The sequence below is a fragment of the Bufo bufo genome, chromosome 8 (genome assembly GCF_905171765.1).
Source record: "Bufo bufo chromosome 8, aBufBuf1.1, whole genome shotgun sequence".
NCBI classification, from domain to species: domain Eukaryota; kingdom Metazoa; phylum Chordata; class Amphibia; order Anura; family Bufonidae; genus Bufo; species Bufo bufo.
Window position 1 is genome coordinate 212,043,722 of NC_053396.1, and position 20,262 is coordinate 212,063,983.

General features: G+C 46.6%; 1 protein-coding gene and 1 long non-coding RNA gene across 2 annotated transcripts; one reads left to right on the top strand and one right to left on the bottom strand.

Moving 5' to 3' along the window:
* Positions 1-2,984: 2,984 nt before the first annotated feature.
* LOC121009233 lies at positions 2,985-19,345 on the top strand. Its single transcript, XR_005780726.1, has 3 exons — positions 2,985-3,222; positions 18,878-18,885; positions 19,306-19,345. It is a non-coding gene; the product is annotated as an uncharacterized LOC121009233 (long non-coding RNA).
* LOC121009232 (peptidoglycan recognition protein 1-like) lies at positions 3,274-15,108 on the bottom strand. Its single transcript, XM_040442210.1, has 3 exons — positions 14,901-15,108; positions 4,246-4,364; positions 3,274-3,506 (listed from the first exon to the last, which is right to left on the bottom strand). Exons 1-3 carry the CDS (start codon positions 14,933-14,935, stop codon positions 3,328-3,330), a joined length of 333 nt encoding a protein of 110 aa, XP_040298144.1. The 5' UTR covers positions 14,936-15,108; the 3' UTR covers positions 3,274-3,327.
* Positions 19,346-20,262: the final 917 nt, after the last annotated feature.

Consider the following 20,262-nt stretch of genomic DNA (forward strand, 5'->3'; position numbering starts at 1 on the left):
AAGGAAGAGGCACTCTGATACAACCTGTATATCACATAAAGGAGGGCCTCATTCACATTGTGGTACGATTGTACAGGTAGTGGGACTCCTACACTCATAAAGCCTATGCACTAAGTGAAAGGGCTGCCAACAATTACAAGGAACCGGCACTCCAATACACCCTTTATTACACATAAAGGAGGGCATCATACACACCCTTGAAAAATTATGATTGATGGCCTGCTGGTGACCAGTGATGAGCGGCAGGGGCAATATTCGAACTTTTGATATTTTGCAAATATTTGGGCGAATATTTGTCATATATTCGGGAATTCGTGATCTCCAGTCATTATTTTCTTGATTGCAAAAATCGGCAATCAGAAAATTTGCGATCAACACTACTCCTAAAGTCAAAGATATTGCAGCCTTCTCATTGGCCACAAGCATAAAGCAGTGAAGGTTCATGGGTACTGATGAAAAAAAATCTTGAATATTCGTGATTACGAAGATATAGCACTATATTCTAGATATTCGCTAATTCTCGAAGTGCCAATATTCGCGATAAACATTTACAATTAGAATATTCGCGATTAACACTAATGGTGACCCTCAAAAACATTAGGAGCAAGGGCCTGCTGATGACCCTGTAAAACATTAGGGGCGAGGGCCTGCTGCTGATCTGACCATCTTAAACATTAGGGGTGAGGGTCTGCTGCTGAGCTGACTCTAAAACATTAGGGACGAGTGCATGCTGCTGATCTGACCATCTAAAACATTATGGGTGAGGGCCTCCTGCTTAGCTAACCATCTAAAACATTAGGGGCGAGGACCTGCTGCTGATCTGACCATCTAAAACATTATGGGTGAGGGCCTCCTGCTTAGCTGACCATGTAAAACATTAGGGGCGAGGGCCTGCTGCTGATCTGACCATGGACAAAAATTCTGGGCGAGGGCCTGCTGCTGAGCTGACCATCTAAAAAATTATGGGCGAGGGCCTGCTACCGAGCTGACCATCTGAACATTATGGGTGAGGGCCTGCTGCTGAGCTGACCATCTAAAACATTATGGGCGAGGGCCTGCTGCTGAGCTGACCATCTAAACATTAGGGGCGAGGGTCTGCTGCTGAGCTGACCATCTAAAACATTATGGGCGAGGGTCTGCTGCTGATCTGACCATCTAAAACATTAGGGGTGAGGGTCTGCTGCTGAGCTGACTCTCTAAATCTAAAACATTACGGGCCATAGGCGTGCACATGGATTGTACCGGGTGTGCCTGGGCCCCCGCTGATTCCCCTTTAACGCTGTGAATACTAACAAGTGCTGATTAGTACCGGAGAACCGGGAAGCGGTGAAAGATCTGTACGCACCACTTCCTGGTCCTCGGCTGTCTGCTGTGCAGGGCTGCGCACAGCGTGAGTTGCTCTGTGACGCCACGCTGTGCGCGCCAGCCGACAGCAGGAGGAAGAAGATCGCGGGAGGTGCCGGTGAGGAGCGGCGGTGTCCAAGAGCAGGAAAGGTAAGTGTTTTATTTATTTTATCTGAGGCTGCTGGAGGCAATCGGGGCATAATGGCAAGGTTTCTGGGGGCTGAGAGGCATAATATGGGGGGGGGGGCTGAGGCATAAATTGGGCTGAGAGGCATAATGGGGGGCTGAGGTATAAATTGGGCTGAGAGGCATAATGTGAGGGCTGAGGCATAAATTGAACTGAGAGGCATAATGGGGGGCTGAGGCATTAATTGGGCTGAGAGGCATAATGGGGGGGGGGGGGGCTGAGGCATAAATTGGGCTGAGAGGCATAATGAAGGGGGGGCTGAGGCATAAATTGGGCTGACAGGCATAATGGGGGGGCTGAGGCATAAATTAGGCTGAGAGGCATAATGGGGGGGCAGAGGCATGAATTGGGCTGAGAGGCATAATGGGGGGTGCCTGAGGCATAAATTGGGCTGAGAGGCATAATGGGGGGGCTGAGGCATAAATTGGGCTGAGAGGCATAATGGGGGGCTGAGGTATAAATTGGGCTGAGAGGCATAATGTGAGGGCTGAGGCATAAATTGAACTGAGAGGCATAATGGGGGGCTGAGGCATTAATTGGGCTGAGAGGCATAATGGGGGGGGGGGGCTGAGGCATAAATTGGGCTGAGAGGCATAATGAAGGGGGGGCTGAGGCATAAATTGGGCTGACAGGCATAATGGGGGGGCTGAGGCATAAATTAGGCTGAGAGGCATAATGGGGGGGCAGAGGCATGAATTGGGCTGAGAGGCATAATGGGGGGTGGCTGAGGCATAAATTGGGCTGAGAGGCATAATGGGGGGGCTGAGGCATAAATTGGGCTGAGAGGCATAATAAAGGGGGGGCTGAGGCATAAATTGGGCTGACTCGCCGAGGCAATGGCATAATGGGGGCTGAGACTCCTGAGAGGCATAATGGGGGCTTAGAGGTATAATGGGGGCTGAGAGGCATAAGGGCTGATAATGGGAGCTGAGAGGGATAAAGGCTGATAATGGGGACTGAAAGGCATAAGGGCTGAATATGGGGCTAATGAGAGGTATGGGGGCTGAGAGGCATAAGGGCTGACTATGGGGGTGATGAGAGGAATGGGGCTCTCATCTGAGGTCTGATTGGGGGTCATTTACATCGGGGTCTGAGCTGAGGTCTGATTGGGGGTCTGATTTGAGGTCTTATTGGGGTCTTATTAACATTGGGGGTCTGATTGGGGCTGTCAGCTGAGGTCTGATTAACATTGGGGGTCTGATTGGGGCTGTCAGCTGAGGTCTGATTAACATTGGGGGTCTGATTGGTGGTCTGACCTGAGGTGTAATGAAATTTTTTATTTTTTTCTAATTGTACCATTCTAAAACCTAGGTGCGTCTTATAGGTCTCCTTCCTGAACTGCAGAGCAGTGCCCACTTTCATCCCTGAGCCCAGCTGCCCAGAGCACTGATCCTGAGCCTTCTGGAGTCTTCAGAACTGGAAGTACTTACAGTAATTCACTGTAAGCTCATAAATTCATAAATAAGAAACCTGGAAGACCTTAATGATGCTGTTAGGTCAAAGAAACAACTTTAAGAGGTTTGTGATCATGATAGTCACCCTGGTTGTGGTTTTAGACAACTTTTTGCCTCCCATTAATTTAGCTATTGAACTAAAACTGTACTAAAGAAAAGTGTCAACAATATAAAGAGATATCGAAAGACCTTTAATGAATGTATGAAGAAGAAATGTCAGGCACTCTGAACTAGCATGTATACGAACTCCAATGTTTGGAGAATTGGACATGGCTTTGGCTTTTCATGGCTTTGGCTTTTCATTAAGCTTTAAAGAGTCTTCAGTATCTCCGGACATTCATCTTAAGCTTTAAAGCGTGGCCAACCCTGAATGATCCTGTACAAGCTATTTCCTGGACAACTTGTACTCATTACATTGCGATGTCCCTTCAGTGTATAAGTTCTTCTGATGAAATTTCTGGAGACTCCACAAGCGATGAGACGCTTAGCTGCATTAAGAGCAGCAGTATTGGGAGCACGATCTGAGAAGACAAGAGAGAGCTTATAAGGAAATCTGTAATTAGGAAAGTCTCTGTTAAACCAGATACAGTGCCTTGTATGGCTAGCTCAGCCGAATGTAATGATACCTTTCAGTGATCCATTGATTTTGGAGAAAAAATGCTTTTAAGAGTAGGTTCACACCACCGGATCTGGATTCTCTGCCAGAACAGCCAGATCAGTTAAACAGAGATATGAACTTACCTTAATCCATATACAAATAAGCAGGTAAGTACACTGAGCACCCTTGCTAGTCCTGCTTCCTCTTCTAGATCACCCCTCTCCCTCTTGATTGGCTGGGCCAGGTTGCTGCATATTCATCTTGTCTGGCCCTGTCAATCAAGAAGTTCGAGGGTTGCGGTTAGAGGAAGCAGGAGGAGCAAGGGTGCGCAGAGTGACTTGGGTCCATCTTTAGTGCATCAAAGTATTAATTTGCATATGGATTAAAAGCACCTTTTCTCCAGAATGACACAACGGATCGTTAAGTGAACAGTATCACTACATTCACCTGAGCTAGCCCTACAAGACACTTTGCCTTGTGTTACAGTAAATTTCTTGATGAAAGGCTCCCTTTATGCACAAGACTGAAGAGCTGGGTAAGATTTTATACCAAGTATTTTACACCAACTGTTTCACAGACAGATAAATGACAACAAAACCACAACAACTATCACTTGATATTACCCCCAAAATAACCATCATTGATCTTCAGCCCCCACTTACCACCAAAGGATCCTATAAAGCTGATTCCGACGGAGATGGGGTTGTAGGTTAATGCATGTGATCCATGGGTTGTCCATCCTCGGCCTTCATACACAGCGCCGTCCTCTCCAATCAGGAAACTATGTGCAGAATGGTATAAATTATTATATTATCTACCCTAGTACATTTATATTATCTACTGTAGTACGTTTTATCATTTTATAATGAAGCCTCCCAGGTAACAGTATTGGTTCAATATCAATCTGCTCTCATCCATTCCTATATTTTCTTTATTTAGGACTTTCGTTGGCCACACATATTTGATGCATGTTGGCTGAAGCTGTTGATTTCCATCAAATGTGTGGGTCTCCTAACTCTCCCCTGATGGTAAATCTAGGTGGAGGTAAGGACCGGGCAATATGTTTGATACTTTTGTACTCGGGGAGATAAACTGCCGCCAGATGAGACTGGTAGTGGTCTTCTCTAGGGATTAGTGACCTTGTGTTTCAAGTTCGGCGAACAAGGTTCATGTTATCTGAGGATTCCCTTATGGATTCTGCTACCATGGACCATAACTTATGGTCGATAGTAGCGAAATCCATAACGGAATCCTTAGATAACCTGAACTTTGTATGCTAAACTTGAAAACACAAGTTCGCTCCCTCTTCACAATCAAAATACAGGTAAGCTATCTGTCAATCTGTCATCTTTCACATGACCCCAAAGAAAATATTAGTTACTGCAGAACCATGTGCGGGAAGTTAAATGGCACCTCAGAGTCGTAGACTTCTCTTTTAAGATAGTATCTCCATAAATTAACATACAATGGGATGTGCCATTATTATTATATTATCACTTTTATTATATATCTTGTTTTATTGGATTTAGATCTTGTTTAGATATATAATCTGCCAGAAAAGATTTCCTTACACATTTATATGAAATTAAGGCACAGTAAGGAGATATAGTAAAGCCTTATACATTTCTGAGGGTGATGTATTATGGCTAGAGTTGAGCGAACACCTGGATGTTCGGGTTCGAGAAGTTCGGCCGAACTTCCCGGAAATGTTCGGGTTCGGGATCCGAACCCGACCCGAACTTCGTCCCAAACCCGAACCCCATTGAAGTCAATGGGGACCCGAACTTTTCGGCACTAAAAAGGCTGTAAAACAGCCCAGGAAAGAGCTAGAGGGCTGCAAAAGGCAGCAACATGTAGGTAAATCCCCTGCAAACAAATGTGGATAGGGAAATGAATTAAAATAAAAATAAAAAAAATAAAAATTAACCAATATCAATTGGACAGAGGTCCCATAGCAGAGAATCTGGCTTCACGTCAGCAGAGAATCAGTCTCTTCATGCCATAGCAAAGAATCTGGCTTCATGTCAGCAGAGAATCAGTCTCTTCATGCCATAGCAGAGAATCTGGCTTCATGTCAGCGCAGAATCAGTCTTCATGTCATAGCAGAGAATCAGGCTTCACGTCACCCACCACTGTAACAGGCCACTGTCACATATTTAGGCCCAGGCACCCAGGCAGAGGAGAGAGGTCCCGTAACAGAGAATCTGGCCTTATGTCAGCACAGAATCTGTCTTCATGTGATAGCAGAGAATCAGGCTTCACGTCACCCACCACTGGAACAGGCCACTGTCACATATTTAGGCCCCGGCACCCAGACAGAGGAGAGAGGTCCCGTAAAAGAGAATCTGGCCTTATGTCAGCACAGAATCTGTCTTCATGTCATAGCAGAGAATCAGGCTTCACGTCACCCACCACTGGAACAGGCCACTGTCACATATTTAGGCCCCGGCACCCAGACAGAGGAGAGAGGTCCCGTAACAGAGAATCTGGCCTTATGTCAGCACAGAATCAGTCTTCATGTCATAGCAGAGAATCAGGCTTCACGTCACCCACCACTGGAACAGGCCACTGTCACATATTTAGGCCCCGGCACCCAGACAGAGGCGAGAGGTCCCGTAACAGAGAATCTGGCCTTATGTCAGTGCAGAATCAGTATTCATGTCAGAGCAGAGAATCAGGCTTCACATCACCCACCACTGGTACAGGCCACTGTCACACATTTAGGCCCAGGCACCCAGGCAGAGGAGAGAGGACCCGTAACAGAGAATCTGGCCTTATGTCAGCGCAGAATCAGTCTTCATGTCATAGCAGAGAATCAGGCTTCACGTCACCCACCACTGGAACAGGCCACTGTTACACATTTAGGCCCAGGCACCCAGGCAGAGGAGAGAGGTCCCGTAACAGAGAATCTGGCCTTATGTCAGCACAGAATCTGTCTTCATGTCATAGCAGAGAATCAGGCTTCACGTCACCCACCACTGGAACAGGCCACTGTCACATATTTAGGCCCCGGCACCCAGACAGAGGAGAGAGGTCCCGTAACAGAGAATCTGGCCTTATGTCAGCACAGAATCAGTCTTCATGTCATAGCAGAGAATCAGGCTTCACGTCACCCACCACTGGAACAGGCCACTGTCACATATTTAGGCCCCGGCACCCAGACAGAGGCGAGAGGTCCCGTAACAGAGAATCTGGCCTTATGTCAGTGCAGAATCAGTATTCATGTCAGAGCAGAGAATCAGGCTTCACATCACCCACCACTGGAACAGGCCACTGTCACACATTTAGGCCCAGGCACCCAGGCAGAGGAGAGAGGTCCCGTAACAGAGAATCTGGCCTTATGTCAGCGCAGAATCAGTCTTCATGTCATAGCAGAGAATCAGGCTTCACGTCACCCACCACTGGAACAGGCCACTGTTACACATTTAGGCCCAGGCACCCAGGCAGAGGAGAGAGGTCCCGTAACAGAGAATCTGGCCTTATGTCAGCACAGAATCTGTCTTCATGTCATAGCAGAGAATCAGGCTTCACGTCACCCACCACTGGAACAGGCCACTGTCACATATTTAGGCCCCGGCACCCAGACAGAGGAGAGAGGTCCCGTAACAGAGAATCTGGCCTTATGTCAGCACAGAATCTGTCTTCCTGTCATAGCAGAGAATCAGGCTTCACGTCACCCACCACTGGAACAGGCCACTGTCACATATTTAGGCCCCGGCACCCAGACAGAGGAGAGAGGTCCCATAACAGAGAATCTGGCCTTATGTCAGCACAGAATCAGTCTTCATGTCATAGCAGAGAATCAGGCTTCACGTCCCCCACCACTAGAACAGGCCACTGTCACACATTTAGGCCCAGGCACCCAGGCAGAGGAGAGAGGTCCCGTAACAGAGAATCTGGCCTTATGTCAGCGCAGAATCAGTCTTCATGTCATAGCAGAGAATCAGGCTTCACGTCACCCACCACTGGAACAGGCCACTGTCACACATTTAGGCCCCGGCACCCAGGCAGAGGAGAGAGGTCCCGTAACAGAGAATCTGGCCTTATGTCAGCGCAGAATCAGTCTTCATGTCATAGCAGAGAATCAGGCTTCACGTCACCCACCACTGGAACGGGCCACTGTCACACATTTAGGCCCAGGCACCCAGGCAGAGGAGAGAGGTCCCGTAACAGAGAATCTGGCCTTATGTCAGCACAGAATCTGTCTTCATGTCATAGCAGAGAATCAGGCTTCACGTCACCCACCACTGGAACAGGCCACTGTCACACATTTAGGCCCCGGCACCCAGGCAGAGGAGAGGTTCATTCAACTTTGGGTTCCCCCACAATATAATGGTAAAATGAAAATAAAAATAGTATTGAATGAGGAAGTGCCCTGGAGTAGAATAATATATTGTTAAGGGGAGGTAGTTAATATCTAATCTGCACAAGGGATGGACAGGTCCTGTGGGATCCATGCCTGGTTCATTTTTATGAACGTCAGCTTGTCCACATTGGCTGTAGACAGGCGGCTGCGTTTGTCTGTAATGACGCCCCCTGCCGTGCTGAATACACGTTCAGACAAAACGCTGGCCGCCGGGCAGGCCAGCACCTCCAAGGCATAAAATGCTAGCTCTGGCCACGTGGGCAATTTGGAGACCCAGAAGTTGAATGGGACCGAACCATCAGTCAGTACGTGGAGGGGTGTGCACAGGTACTGTTCCACCATGTTAGTGAAATGTTGCCTCCTGCTAACACGTTCCGTATCAGTTGGTGGTGCAGTTAGCTGTGGCGTGGTGACAAAACTTTTCCACATATCTGCCATGCTAACCCTGCCCTCAGAGGAGCTGGCCGTGACACAGCTGCGTTGGCGACCTCTTGCTCCTCCTCTGCCTTCGCCTTGGGCTTCCACTGGTTCCCCTGTGACATTTGGGAATGCTCTCAGTAGCGCGTCTACCAACGTGCGCTTGTACTCGCGCATCTTCCTATCACGCTCCAGTGTAGGAAGTAAGGTGGGCACATTGTCTTTGTACCGGGGATCCAGCAGGGTGGCAACCCAGTAGTCCGCACACGTTAAAATGTGGGCAACTCTGCTGTCATTGCGCAGGCACTGCAGCATGTAGTCGCTCATGTGTGCCAGGCTGCCCAGAGTTAAGGACAAGCTGTCCTCTGTGGGAGGCGTATCGTCATCGTCCTGTGTTTCCCCCCAGCCACGCACCAGTGATGGGCCCGAGCTGCTTTGGGTGCCACCCCGCTGTGAACATGCTTCATCCTCATCCTCCTCCACCTCCTCCTCATCCTCGTCCTCCTCGTCCTCCAGTAGTGGGCCCTGTCTGGCCACATTTGTACCTGGCCTCTGGTGTTGCAAAAAACCTCCCTCTGAGTCACTTCGAAGAGACTGGCCTGAAAGTGCTAAAAATGACCCCTCTTCCTCCTCTTCCTCCTGGGCCACCTCCTCTTCCATCATCGCCCTAAGTGTTTTCTCAAGGAGACATAGAAGTGGTATAGTAACGCTGATAACGGCGTCATCGCCACTGGCCATGTTGGTGGAGTACTCGAAACAGCGCAACAGGGCACACAGGTCTCGCATGGAGGCCCAGTCATTGGTGGTGAAGTGGGTCTGATCCGCAGTGCGACTGACCCGTGCGTGCTGCAGCTGAAACTCCACTATGGCCTGCTGCTGCTCGCACAGTCTGTCCAGCATATGCAAGGTGGAGTTCCACCTGGTGGGCACGTCGCATATGAGGCGGTGAGCGGGAAGGCCGAAGTTACGCTGTAGAGCAGACAGGCGAGCAGCGGCAGGGTGTGAACGCTGGAAGCGTGAACAGACGGCCCGCACTTTATGCAGCAGATCTGACATGTCGGGGTAGTTGCGAATGAACTTCTGCACCACCAAATTCAGCACATGCGCCAGGCAAGGGATGTGCGTCAAATCGGCTAGTCCCAGAGCTGCAACGAGATTTCGCCCATTATCGCACACCACCAGGCCGGGCTTGAGGCTCACCGGCAGCAACCACTCGTCGGTCTGTTGTTCTATACCCCGCCACAACTCCTGCGCGGTGTGGGGCCTGTCCCCCAAACATATGAGTTTCAGAATGGCCTGCTGACGTTTACCCCGGGCTGTGCTGAAGTTGGTGGTGAAGGTGTGTGGCTGACTGGATGAGCAGGTGGAAGAAGAGGAGGAGGAAGCTGAGTAGGAGGAGGAGGAGACAGGAGGCAAAGAATGTTGCCCTGCGATCCTTGGCGACGGAAGGACGTGCGCCAAACAGCTCTCCACCTGGGGCCCAGCCGCCACTACATTTACCCAGTGTGCAGTTAGGGAGATATAGCGTCCCTGGCCGTGCTTACTGGTCCACGTATCTGTGGTTAGGTGGACCTTGCCACAGATGGCGTTGCGCAGTGCACACTTGATTTTATCGGACACTTGGTAGTGCAGGGAAGGCACGGCTCTCTTGGAGAAGTAGTGCCGGCTGGGAACAACATACTGTGGGACAGCAAGCGACATGAGCTGTTTGAAGCTGTGTGTGTCCACCAGCCTAAATGACAGCATTTCATAGGCCAGTAGTTTAGAAATGCTGGCATTCAGGGCCAGGGATAGAGGGTGGCTAGGTGGGAATTTACGCTTTCTCTCGAATGTTTGTGAGATGGAGAGCTGAACGCTGCTGTGTGACATGGTTGAGATGCTTGGTGACACAGGTGGTGGTGTTGGTGGTACATCCCATGTTTGCTGGGCGGCAGGTGCCAACGTTCCTCCAGAGGCGGAGGAAGAGGCCGAGGCGGCGGCAGCAGCAGCAGAAGAGGCCGAGGCGGCAGCAGCAGAAGAGACCGAGGCGGCAGCAGCAGAAGAGGTAGCAGGGGGAGCCTGAGTGACTTCCTTGTTTTTAAGGTGTTTACTCCACTGCAGTTCATGCTTTTCATGCAGGTGCCTGGTCATGCAGGTTGTGCTAAGGTTCAGAACGTTAATGCCTCGCTTCAGGCTCTGATGGCACAGCGTGCAAACCACTCGGGTCTTGTCGTCAGCACATTGTTTGAAGAAGTGCCATGCCAGGGAACTCCTTGAAGCTGCCTTTGGGGTGCTTGGTCCCAGATGGCGGCGGTCAGTAGCAGGCGGAGTCTCTTGGCGGCGGGTGTTCTGCTTTTGCCCACTGCTCCCTCTTTTGCTACGCTGTTGGCTCGGTCTCACCACTGCCTCTTCCTCCGAACTCTGAAAGTCAGTGGCACGACCTTCATTCCATGTGGGGTCTAGGACCTCATCGTCCCCTGCATCGTCTTCCACCCAGTCTTGATCCCTGACCTCCTGTTCAGTCTGCACACTGCAGAAAGACGCAGCAGTTGGCACCTGTGTTTCGTCATCATCAGAGACGTGCTGAGGTGGTATTCCCATGTCCTCATCATCAGGAAACATAAGTGGTTGTGCGTTAGTGCATTCTATCTCTTCCACCCCTGGGGAAGGGCTAGGTGGATGCCCTTGGGAAACCCTGGCAGCAGAGTCTTCAAACAGCATAAGAGACTGCTGCATAACTTGAGGCTCAGACAGTTTCCCTGATATGCATGGGGGTGATGTGACAGAACGATGGGCTTGGTTTTCATGCGCCATCTGTGCGCTTTCTACAGAAGACTGGGTGGGAGATAATGTGAACGTGCTGGATCCACTGTCGGCCACCCAATTGACTAATTCAGACAATAAAAAGATAGAGTCTCTGAAAAATATACTAGTCTCCTCTAGCGCTGCAAATCCAAAGACAATGTGGGAAAAGTCTATTACTTGACGAAAATGTACAGAAAAAGACTGCGCTGCAAGAGGAAAATCTTCTCTATGTATAAAGTTCGTTTTTTGAATCTTCAACTAGTAGGATCACATGCCACCTCACAGTCCAACATTAGTGTGCAAACCTGTAGATGATGAGAAAACGCACTATGGTGTAGCAGGTTCCAAGCATCTAACGCTCCATGTGAACAGGTTATACTCACAGGATTCCTGGTAAGTGAAGGCGTGTAGAAATCTCGATGGTATCAAGGTAGAACTCTGCTAAAAGAGAGGACTATAGCGTAGTATGTCACAACACTTGGTCTGCCTGCAAACAGATTATACTCACAGGGCTTCACTTGTCAGGTGCGTATGTAAAATCTATTATAGACTGCTCAGATCCTGGAATACAGCTAACATCGATGTTCAAAACCTCCCAGGGAAAAGGTCGCAAGAGAAGTATGTGCGCACCAAAGGTCAGATAAAAACTATTTAATATTGGCAAAAAGTACAACTATAAAACATATAAAAATCTGGAGTATTGCCCGACCCGGGTTTAGCATCATCGCGAAACCCGGGTCGGGCAATACTCCAGATTTTTATATGTTTTATAGTTGTACTTTTTGCCAATATTAAATAGTTTTTATCTGACCTTTGGTGCGCACATACTTCTCTTGCGACCTTTTCCCTGGGAGGTTTTGGACATCGATGTTAGCTGTATTCCAGGATCTGAGCAGTCTATAATAGATTTTACATACGCACCTGACAAGTGAAGCCCTGTGAGTATAATCTGTTTGCAGGCAGACCAAGTGTTGTGACATACTACGCTATAGTCCTCTCTTTTAGCAGAGTTCTACCTTGATACCATCGAGATTTCTACACGCCTTCACTTACCAGGAATCCTGTGAGTATAACCTGTTCACATGGAGCGTTAGATGCTTGGAACCTGCTACACCATAGTGCGTTTTCTCATCATCTACAGGTTTGCACACTAATGTTGGACTGTGAGGTGGCATGTGATCCTACTAGTTGAAGATTCAAAAAACGAACTTTATACATAGAGAAGATTTTCCTCTTGCAGCGCAGTCTTTTTCTGTACATTACCCAATTGACTAATGCCTGTACCTGCTCAGGCCTTACCATCCTTAGAACGGCATTGGGCCCCACCAAATATCGCTGTAAATTCTGCTGGCTACTGGGACCTGAGGTAGTTGGTTCACTAGGACGTGTGGCTGTGGCAGAACGGCCACAACCTCTCCCAGCACCAGAGGGTCCACTAACACCACCACGACCATGTCCACGTCCGCGTCCGCGTCCCTTATTAGATGTTTTCCTCATTGTTCCCGTTCACCACAATTTTGAGAATGTCAAATTTGGGAATAGTTTTTCAACCCAGAACAAAAACTGTGCTTTTACGGTCACTACAAATAACTTGACCAGCTAAAGCAGTACAGATTTGGTTGAATAGAAATGTGAGGCCTATTTTTTTTTTGCGCTGTGTGACAGGTATACGTTTAATCACAGAAATAGACTTGTATCTGCACGGTAGCGTGTGTGTTAAGTTTTTCTGAATGACACTATCAGCACCTTGAATCTAAGATATCCTTTTTGGGATAGATTTCAAGTAGGCCTGATATAGCAGAAACTACTTATTTTGAGAATGTCAAATTTGGGAATAGTTTTTCAACCCAGAACAAAAACTGTGCTTTTACGATCACTACAAATAACTTGACGAGCTAAAACAGTACAGATTTGGTTGAATAGAAATGTGAGGCCTAATTTTTTTTTGCGCTTTGTGACAGGTATACGTTTAATCACAGAATTAGACTTGTATCTGCACGGTAGCGTGTGTGTTAAGTTTTTCTGAATGACACTATCAGCACCTTGAATCTAAGATATCCTTTTTGGGATAGATTTCAAGTAGGCATGATATAGCAGAAACTACTTATTTTGAGAATGGCAAATTTGGGAATAGTTTTTCAACCCAGAACAAAAACTGTGCTTTTACGATCACTACAAATAACTTGACGAGCTAAAACAGTACAGATTTGGTTGAATAGAAATGTGAGGCCTATTTTTTTTTGCGCTTTGTGACAGGTATACGTTTAATCACAGAATTAGACTTGTATCTGCACGGTAGCGTGTGTGTTAAGTTTTTCTGAATGACACTATCAGCACCTTGAATCTAAGATATCCTTTTTGGGATAGATTTCAAGTAGGCCTGATATAGCAGAAACTACTTATTTTGAGAATGGCAAATTTGGGAATAGTTTTTCAACCCAGAACAAAAACTGTGCTTTTACGGTCACTACAAATAACTTGACCAGCTAAAACAGTACAGATTTGGTTGAATAGAAATGTCAGGTCTATTTTTTAGGCGCTGGGTGACAGGCTCAACTTGCCCCTGATGTAGTATATGGCCAAAAAATAACCACACTATTGATGGTTAAATGCACTTGGGTGACACAGGCTCAGCCTGCACCTGATGTAGTATATGGCCAAAAATTAACCACACTGTTGATGGTTAAATGCACTTGGGTGACACAGGCTCAGCCTGCAGCTGATGTAGTATATGGCCAAAAAATAACCAGACTGTTGATGGTTAAATGCACTTCGGTGACACAGGCTCAGCCTGCACCTGATGTAGTATATGGCCAAAAATTAACCACACTGTTGATGGTTAAATGCACTTTGGTGACACAGGCTCAGCCTGCACCTGATGTAGTATATGGCCAAAAAATAACCACACTGTTGAAGGTTAAATGCAATTGGGTGACACAGGCTCAGCCTGCACCTGATGTAGTATATGGCCAAAAAATAACCAGACTGTTGATGGTTAAATGCACTTCGGTGACACAGGCTCAGCCTGCAGCTGATGTAGGATATAGCAAAAAATAACCACACTATTGATGGTTAAAAGCACTTGGTGGTAGCTTGTGCTGGCGCACCACAAGCCACAAAATGGCCGCCGATCACCCCAGAAAAAAGTTATATAAAAACGCTCTGGGCAGCCTAAAAAAAGTGAGCAAGTCGATATTAGCACTTCAATGATCCACAGCTGGAGATCGATCACAGAATGAAGTCTTTTGGAGGAGTTAATCTGCCTAATTTTGCCCTAACGTCGCAGCAGCAACCTCTCCCTATGCTTGAATCAGCAGAGTGACGTGCAGCGCTACGTGACCCAAGCTTATATAGAGGCTGGGTCACATGCTGCACTGGCCAATCACAGCCATGCCAATAGTAGGCAAGGCTGTGATGGCCTCTTGGGGCAAGTAGTATGACGCTTGTTGATTGGCTGCTTTGCAGCCTTTCAAAAAGCGCCAAGAAAGCGCCGAACACCGAACCCGAACCCGGACTTTTACGAAAATGTTCGGGTCCGTGTCACGACACCCCAAAATTCGATACGAACCTGAACTATACAGTTCGGGTTCGCTCATCCCTAATTATGGCTCCACAGGGTTTGTATAAAATTATAATTTGCCCATGTGCCTGACCACATAGAGCTGTAACATAATTAATCTTCATTCTACCATGATTTCCAGCCTTATTCTCTGAAGACCATTTGGTTATTACGATTGTTTTGTCTCTTACTTGTAGCCGATGTCACACCACCCTCTAGAATTCATATGAAAGTTTTGTATATTCCTGACTTGTGTGTTACATTTCGACCTGGAACTGCAGAAGGCCCCTGCCGTGTGGTGGATGACCACATTAGGAACAGGAGTAGACAGCCTTTTTGTGCACTTAGGGCTCTTCGCACCCCACTGCGCCCTGCTTACAATGGTTGAACAACCTTAAAGAATAAGGAAAGGTTAAATATGCTCAATGTTCAAGAAGGTAAACACTGATTATAGCTTTTTACAGTATGTTTGTAAGGAAATTGCCCAAAGATGCTTGGAGTCTGTCACCTCCGAAATCAAAAGGTGTGACAGGTGATCCCAAAACATAACCATACCTTTCTTTTGAAAATCTGGTCCTCTAATCCTGAGCTATTTTCATGCAATTAAAGCTTTTGGTGCACCATGGACAGGGCTGGTCTGTTTGATGCACAAACTCTCCACCGGCCAAAACCTCCCCCTCTGGTCATTTTTTCAGTCCCTGAGATTTCAGAGCTGGTAGCAATAATGCAGGGGAAGCCAGGTGCACTGAACAGAGCGGAGCCATCCACTGTGCCCTGAGAAATTTTATTTGCATATAGATAAACAGTAGCATGTCTCTGAATTAGAGGAACTTATTTTCACACAAAAGGTATGGTTATGTTTCATGTCACCTCCTGTACATGACTTACTTACTTTAAAACTTTTGGACTTAATTACTTTAAAAATTATGGAGCATACAGACTCCCTCTCACGGACGTTCCCGCGACAGGTGGCAGGAGATCGGTGAGAATGGCAATACGTGGTTTGAGCTGACATGTTTTTCGTTTGGATCAAATGACGTCTGTGTGGTTTCTGGTGCTTGCCACACCTTCTTTCCCCAGGTGTGGCTATTAGGGTCATTTAACCTTCTATATTTATAGTTGCTGTGGGGTTTATAGCTTCTGTTTGGACCTTTGGATAGATTGTGGTTGGATCTTAGTCGAGTTCCTAATGCTTACATTGCTCCTTTAAAGTTAAGTCTTTCCTTTCCCTTTTGTATTTTGTTTGGGTTCCGTGTGTTGCATTTCCCTATTGTTTGTATTAGGCCATAATGAGGCTCCTGTTCGTCCTTCCTTTTGGAGGAACAGGTAGTCTCGTCCCTGCCATTAGTACCAGGGTCCTATATGGCTTGATAGGACTCTAGGTATTCCTGCGTATATTAACTCACCTACCTTTGGAGTCAGGATTTTGGTTAGGGTTTTCACTAGGAGGCTTCCATTTTCCTTCCCTAGTTTTCAGGTCTGATTCCCAGTCCCCCCCCCCCCACCTTCCCTCCTATTCTTGGTGTGGTGTTTCCCTCTCACACCGAACCATGACACTCCCTTTATAAGGGTTTTCCAAGACTTCACAACTAATTTATTAAGCTCACTTATATAGTGGTACTGTATTCCACAGCACTTTACAGACATTATCCTCACTCTGTCCCCAATGGGGCTCACACTCTAAGTTCCCTATCAGGATGTCTTTGGAGTGTGGGAAGAAACCGGAGTACCCAGAGAAAACCCACACAAACATGAGGAGAACATACAAACTCCATGCAGATGTTGTTCTTGGTCGGAATCAAACCTAAGACCCCAGAGCTGCAAGGCACGAGTGTGAACCACTGAGCCACTGTGCTGCCTAGTCACCTATCCTCAGGATAAGTCATTAGTATCTGAACACTCGGAGTCCAACACCCGGGACCCTCGCCAATTAGCTGTTGAGAAGTCAATAGTGCTCATGTGCTCAACAAGACCAGGGCCGTACACTGTATAGCAGCTGTGCTTGGTATCGCATCTCAACCCCGTTCAATTCTATGGGGCTGAGCTGCTCCTAGGCCACGTGACTGATGAACGTGCCGTCATTGGCCTAGGAAAAGCTTAAAGAAGGCAAGGACGCTACTGCAAGTTCCGATGCCTTCTCAAACAGCTGATTGGCGGGAGGCCTGGGTGTCAGACTCCCACCAATCAGATACTGATGACCTATCCTGAGGATAGGTCATCAATTGTAAAGTCTTGGAAAAACACTTTAAGTGATCTTTGTGACATAAGCCTGACTTAGAGCTAGATAAATGAGGTTGTGCATCATCTCTCTTGCCATAGGATGAAGAGGAGAGGTACGTAACACAAGCAAATCTTTCTAAAGGCCCCTTTACAAGGTCTGATGTAGCAAGTGATTGTCGGGAAGGAAGTGTTCCTTATTGACAATTGCTTACTGGTTACTGGAGAAGAATGCTGCGTTTACAGGCAGTGATCTTCTCCACAGTATGGGAAGGAGCGATCGCTAATTGCCATTGCTCATCCCCATAGAATCATTGTTTTCTGACGGCACAATCGCAAACAATGTTGTAGGTGTCTGCACAAATGATCACTCGCTCATCAGGTAATCAGCAGCACCTTTACACAGGCAGATAATCGCTAACAAGTGTTTGTATGAATGCCCGTTAGCGATAATGTGCCTGAACATCAGGCAGTGTAAGGGCCAGTTCACAATCAGTTTTTTAGCACTGGTTTTGGAGCATTTCTGCCTCAAAATCAGCTAAAAAAAAGTCTCAGAACAGCCTCCCATTCATTTGGGGAAGGAGCATTTGCTTTTTAACACGTGGAAAAAAGAAGCAGCATGCCCTATCTTGGGTCAGCATCAGCTAAAATGAATAGGAAGCATAAAAATACAACTCCACGTGTTTTTTGTGCATTTTCCGCACATTTTTTGGTACAGATCCGTATAAAGAACCTCACGTTGAAAATGCAGTTTTGCATTGAAGTGAACACCCATTGGTTAAAAAAAAGACGCGTCACAAAACGACATTAAAAATGCTGCAAAAAACGCACAACAAAAGCACTTCTTACATTTAGAAGTGGTGGAGGATCTACCAAAGTTATGTAGAGCCAGTAAACTCTTCATAACTCCGGCGGATCCACTGCCTGGTATAGGGGTTATTAAGACCGGCGTCTAAAATGCCAGTCTTAATAAATGTGCCCCATAGTTGGTAAGGCTAAAAAAGACATCTGTCCATACAGCCCATTATCCTGCCAGTTGATCCTACAGCTTTTTTTTTTTTTTAAAGAAGCAAGAAAGAAAAAAACTCACCCAGTGAATAGTGAGGCTACTAGCAAAAAATCTGTATCTGATTGGTGGGAGTCCGGCAACTGGAACCCTGCTGATCAGATGTTTGAGATGGCAGAAGGGCTCACAGTAGTGCCGCAGCCTTCTCTTAGCTCACCAAGCACAGCACCTTACATTGTATAGCAGCTGTGGTATCACAGGCCAGACCCATTCACTTCAATGGGGCTGAGCTGAACCTAGGTCAGGTGGCCGATAAATGTGACGTCACATAACCTAGGGAAAACTGGAGAAGGCCACAGTGCTACTGCGAGTGCAGCTGCCTTCTCAAACAGCTGATAAGTGGGGCACCTGGTTGGAAAAACGGAGGAAAAAAGTAAGAAATTGCCATTAATGTATGTCTCATGCAAATTGAGGAAGTAGCAGGTGTTGCTAAGATCTGCAGATGGTCAAATTTTCAAGCAACTAGCTCCAATCTGTGGCACATGGGAGGGGCATAAAAGCCACATGAAACCTCAAAAATTGGATCAAGTCACGTAGGATAATTGCACACTGCCTCCTGTTCTTCAATATACCAATTAGCGTCACTTGTCGCAAATTGAGATTGACAGAATCGGGCAGATCGTTAGATGCCTAAGCCAAGATGTCAGCACTGTTCAATGTTGTGCGTCCCGGTGGTTGGGAGAACAACAACAATCTGGAATGACAGCAAGAGGAGCTTAGAGGCGAACTTTTGCATGGATGGATCATCTGATTAGAAGAATGGCGCGTAGTGATCCACTCTGTAGCATAACTGAAATTGGACGTCACATCCCAAGCCTAGGACCCCAAACAGTGTCTACACAAACCATCAGAAGGAGTTTGCACAACACTGAGCCAGACGTCCAGCTACAGGTGTTCAATTGACCTCATGCCACCACTTCTCCCATTGAGCACATCTGTGATGTCATTGGTCTGCAATTGCAAAGGGCTCTGCCAGCGGTGAATCTTGATGATCTGCATGCTTAAGTGCATTCAGCAGAACCATTAATAACCTAATTGATAGCATGCCAAGGCGTGTGGGTGTGTAATTATATGCATGGTGCTCATATTCGATACTGAATAAATTTAGATGTTTTTAATATTTTGATTACAATTTTTTATCATTAGTGATTCTGTGATTTCCATGATTCTATGACTTTTCCTTCTTGGTGTTGAAATTTTAATTTTAAGGAGTGTCTAGATACATCACAATCCGATTCTGTATATATGGCATCTAATGGAACATGGAACCTATGGTCCATATCAAATTAGAAGCATTCGTATGTGCAGTACAGCCTTCACAGAATCCTATGACAGCCCTATTATGACTTAGTCGTGTGCAAGAGCCAAAGGTTTGGCCACATGTGACATATTCTCTGTGGATTTTCTGCTATGGAATTGCAGCAGAAAATCTGAAGCATATACAGTAGCAGCTAAGATTTTAAAAAATGTAATCCACACTCTAGATAAAATTTCCACAACATAATTTTTTGGCGCGCAGTACAAATTTTAAATCCAGAGGAAGTAACTTTATGCTGTGGATTTCCGCTGCTTGTTTCACCCTTGTAATTCCAAAGGGGAAATCCACAGCAAATACATGTAAAAAATCCACATGGTAACTACTCTTAATATAAAGTGTTCCTTCTTGGGAGGAAGGAACGACTCCTCCGACACTCTGAGCAGTGCTTTGGTGATGTGGTATGGGCAATGCAGTCTGTACCACCCAAAGTAAAATGCTTAAGCTGGAGCTATACCTATACTTTTTGCAGTGCTTTTAATTGATTTTCAATATTGAGCTCTAGCTGTAGTCCAAAGCAATAGATTGATTTGTATGCAATCACTGCAGCTGTCACTCGATAGTTAAAATCAATCAAAAGTGCTACAAAAAGTATAGGTGTAGCTCCAGCCTTAGTAACAGTGAATGGGCCACATAAATTAATAACAAAAAAAAAAATCATGTTTGTTAGCACGGTAGCCCATGCAGCGCCCCTGTCCCACTCTCTTGGACTCTCTTGGGAGGAAACGGGTGAAACTCTACTCATCTTCCCACTCCTGTCTGGCAGCATAGACCACCAGCCTCTCCTCTTCCTCAGGGCTCATATACATAACCGTATGTATTTTGTGGGCCGCAAAAAATGGATCCGCAAAAAATACGGATGAGATCCATGTGCATTCCGTATTTTGAGGAACGGAACAGCTGGCATCTAATAGAACAGTACTATCTTTGTCCGTAATGCAGACAATAATAGAAC

What these genes read in the sequence shown, in the direction of transcription:
- LOC121009232 (XM_040442210.1), bottom strand. Translation starts at nt 14,935, where the DNA reads ATGAATTCTAGAGGGTGGTGTGACATCGGCTACAA. An exon ending in TGGTGTGACATCGGCTACAA is followed by an intron (nt 4,365 to 14,900) that starts GTAAGAGACAAA and finishes TTCTGCACATAG; the next exon opens with TTTCCTGATTGGAGAGGACG. An exon ending in CTTTATAGGATCCTTTGGTG is followed by an intron (nt 3,507 to 4,245) that starts GTAAGTGGGGGC and finishes TTGTCTTCTCAG; the next exon opens with ATCGTGCTCCCAATACTGCT.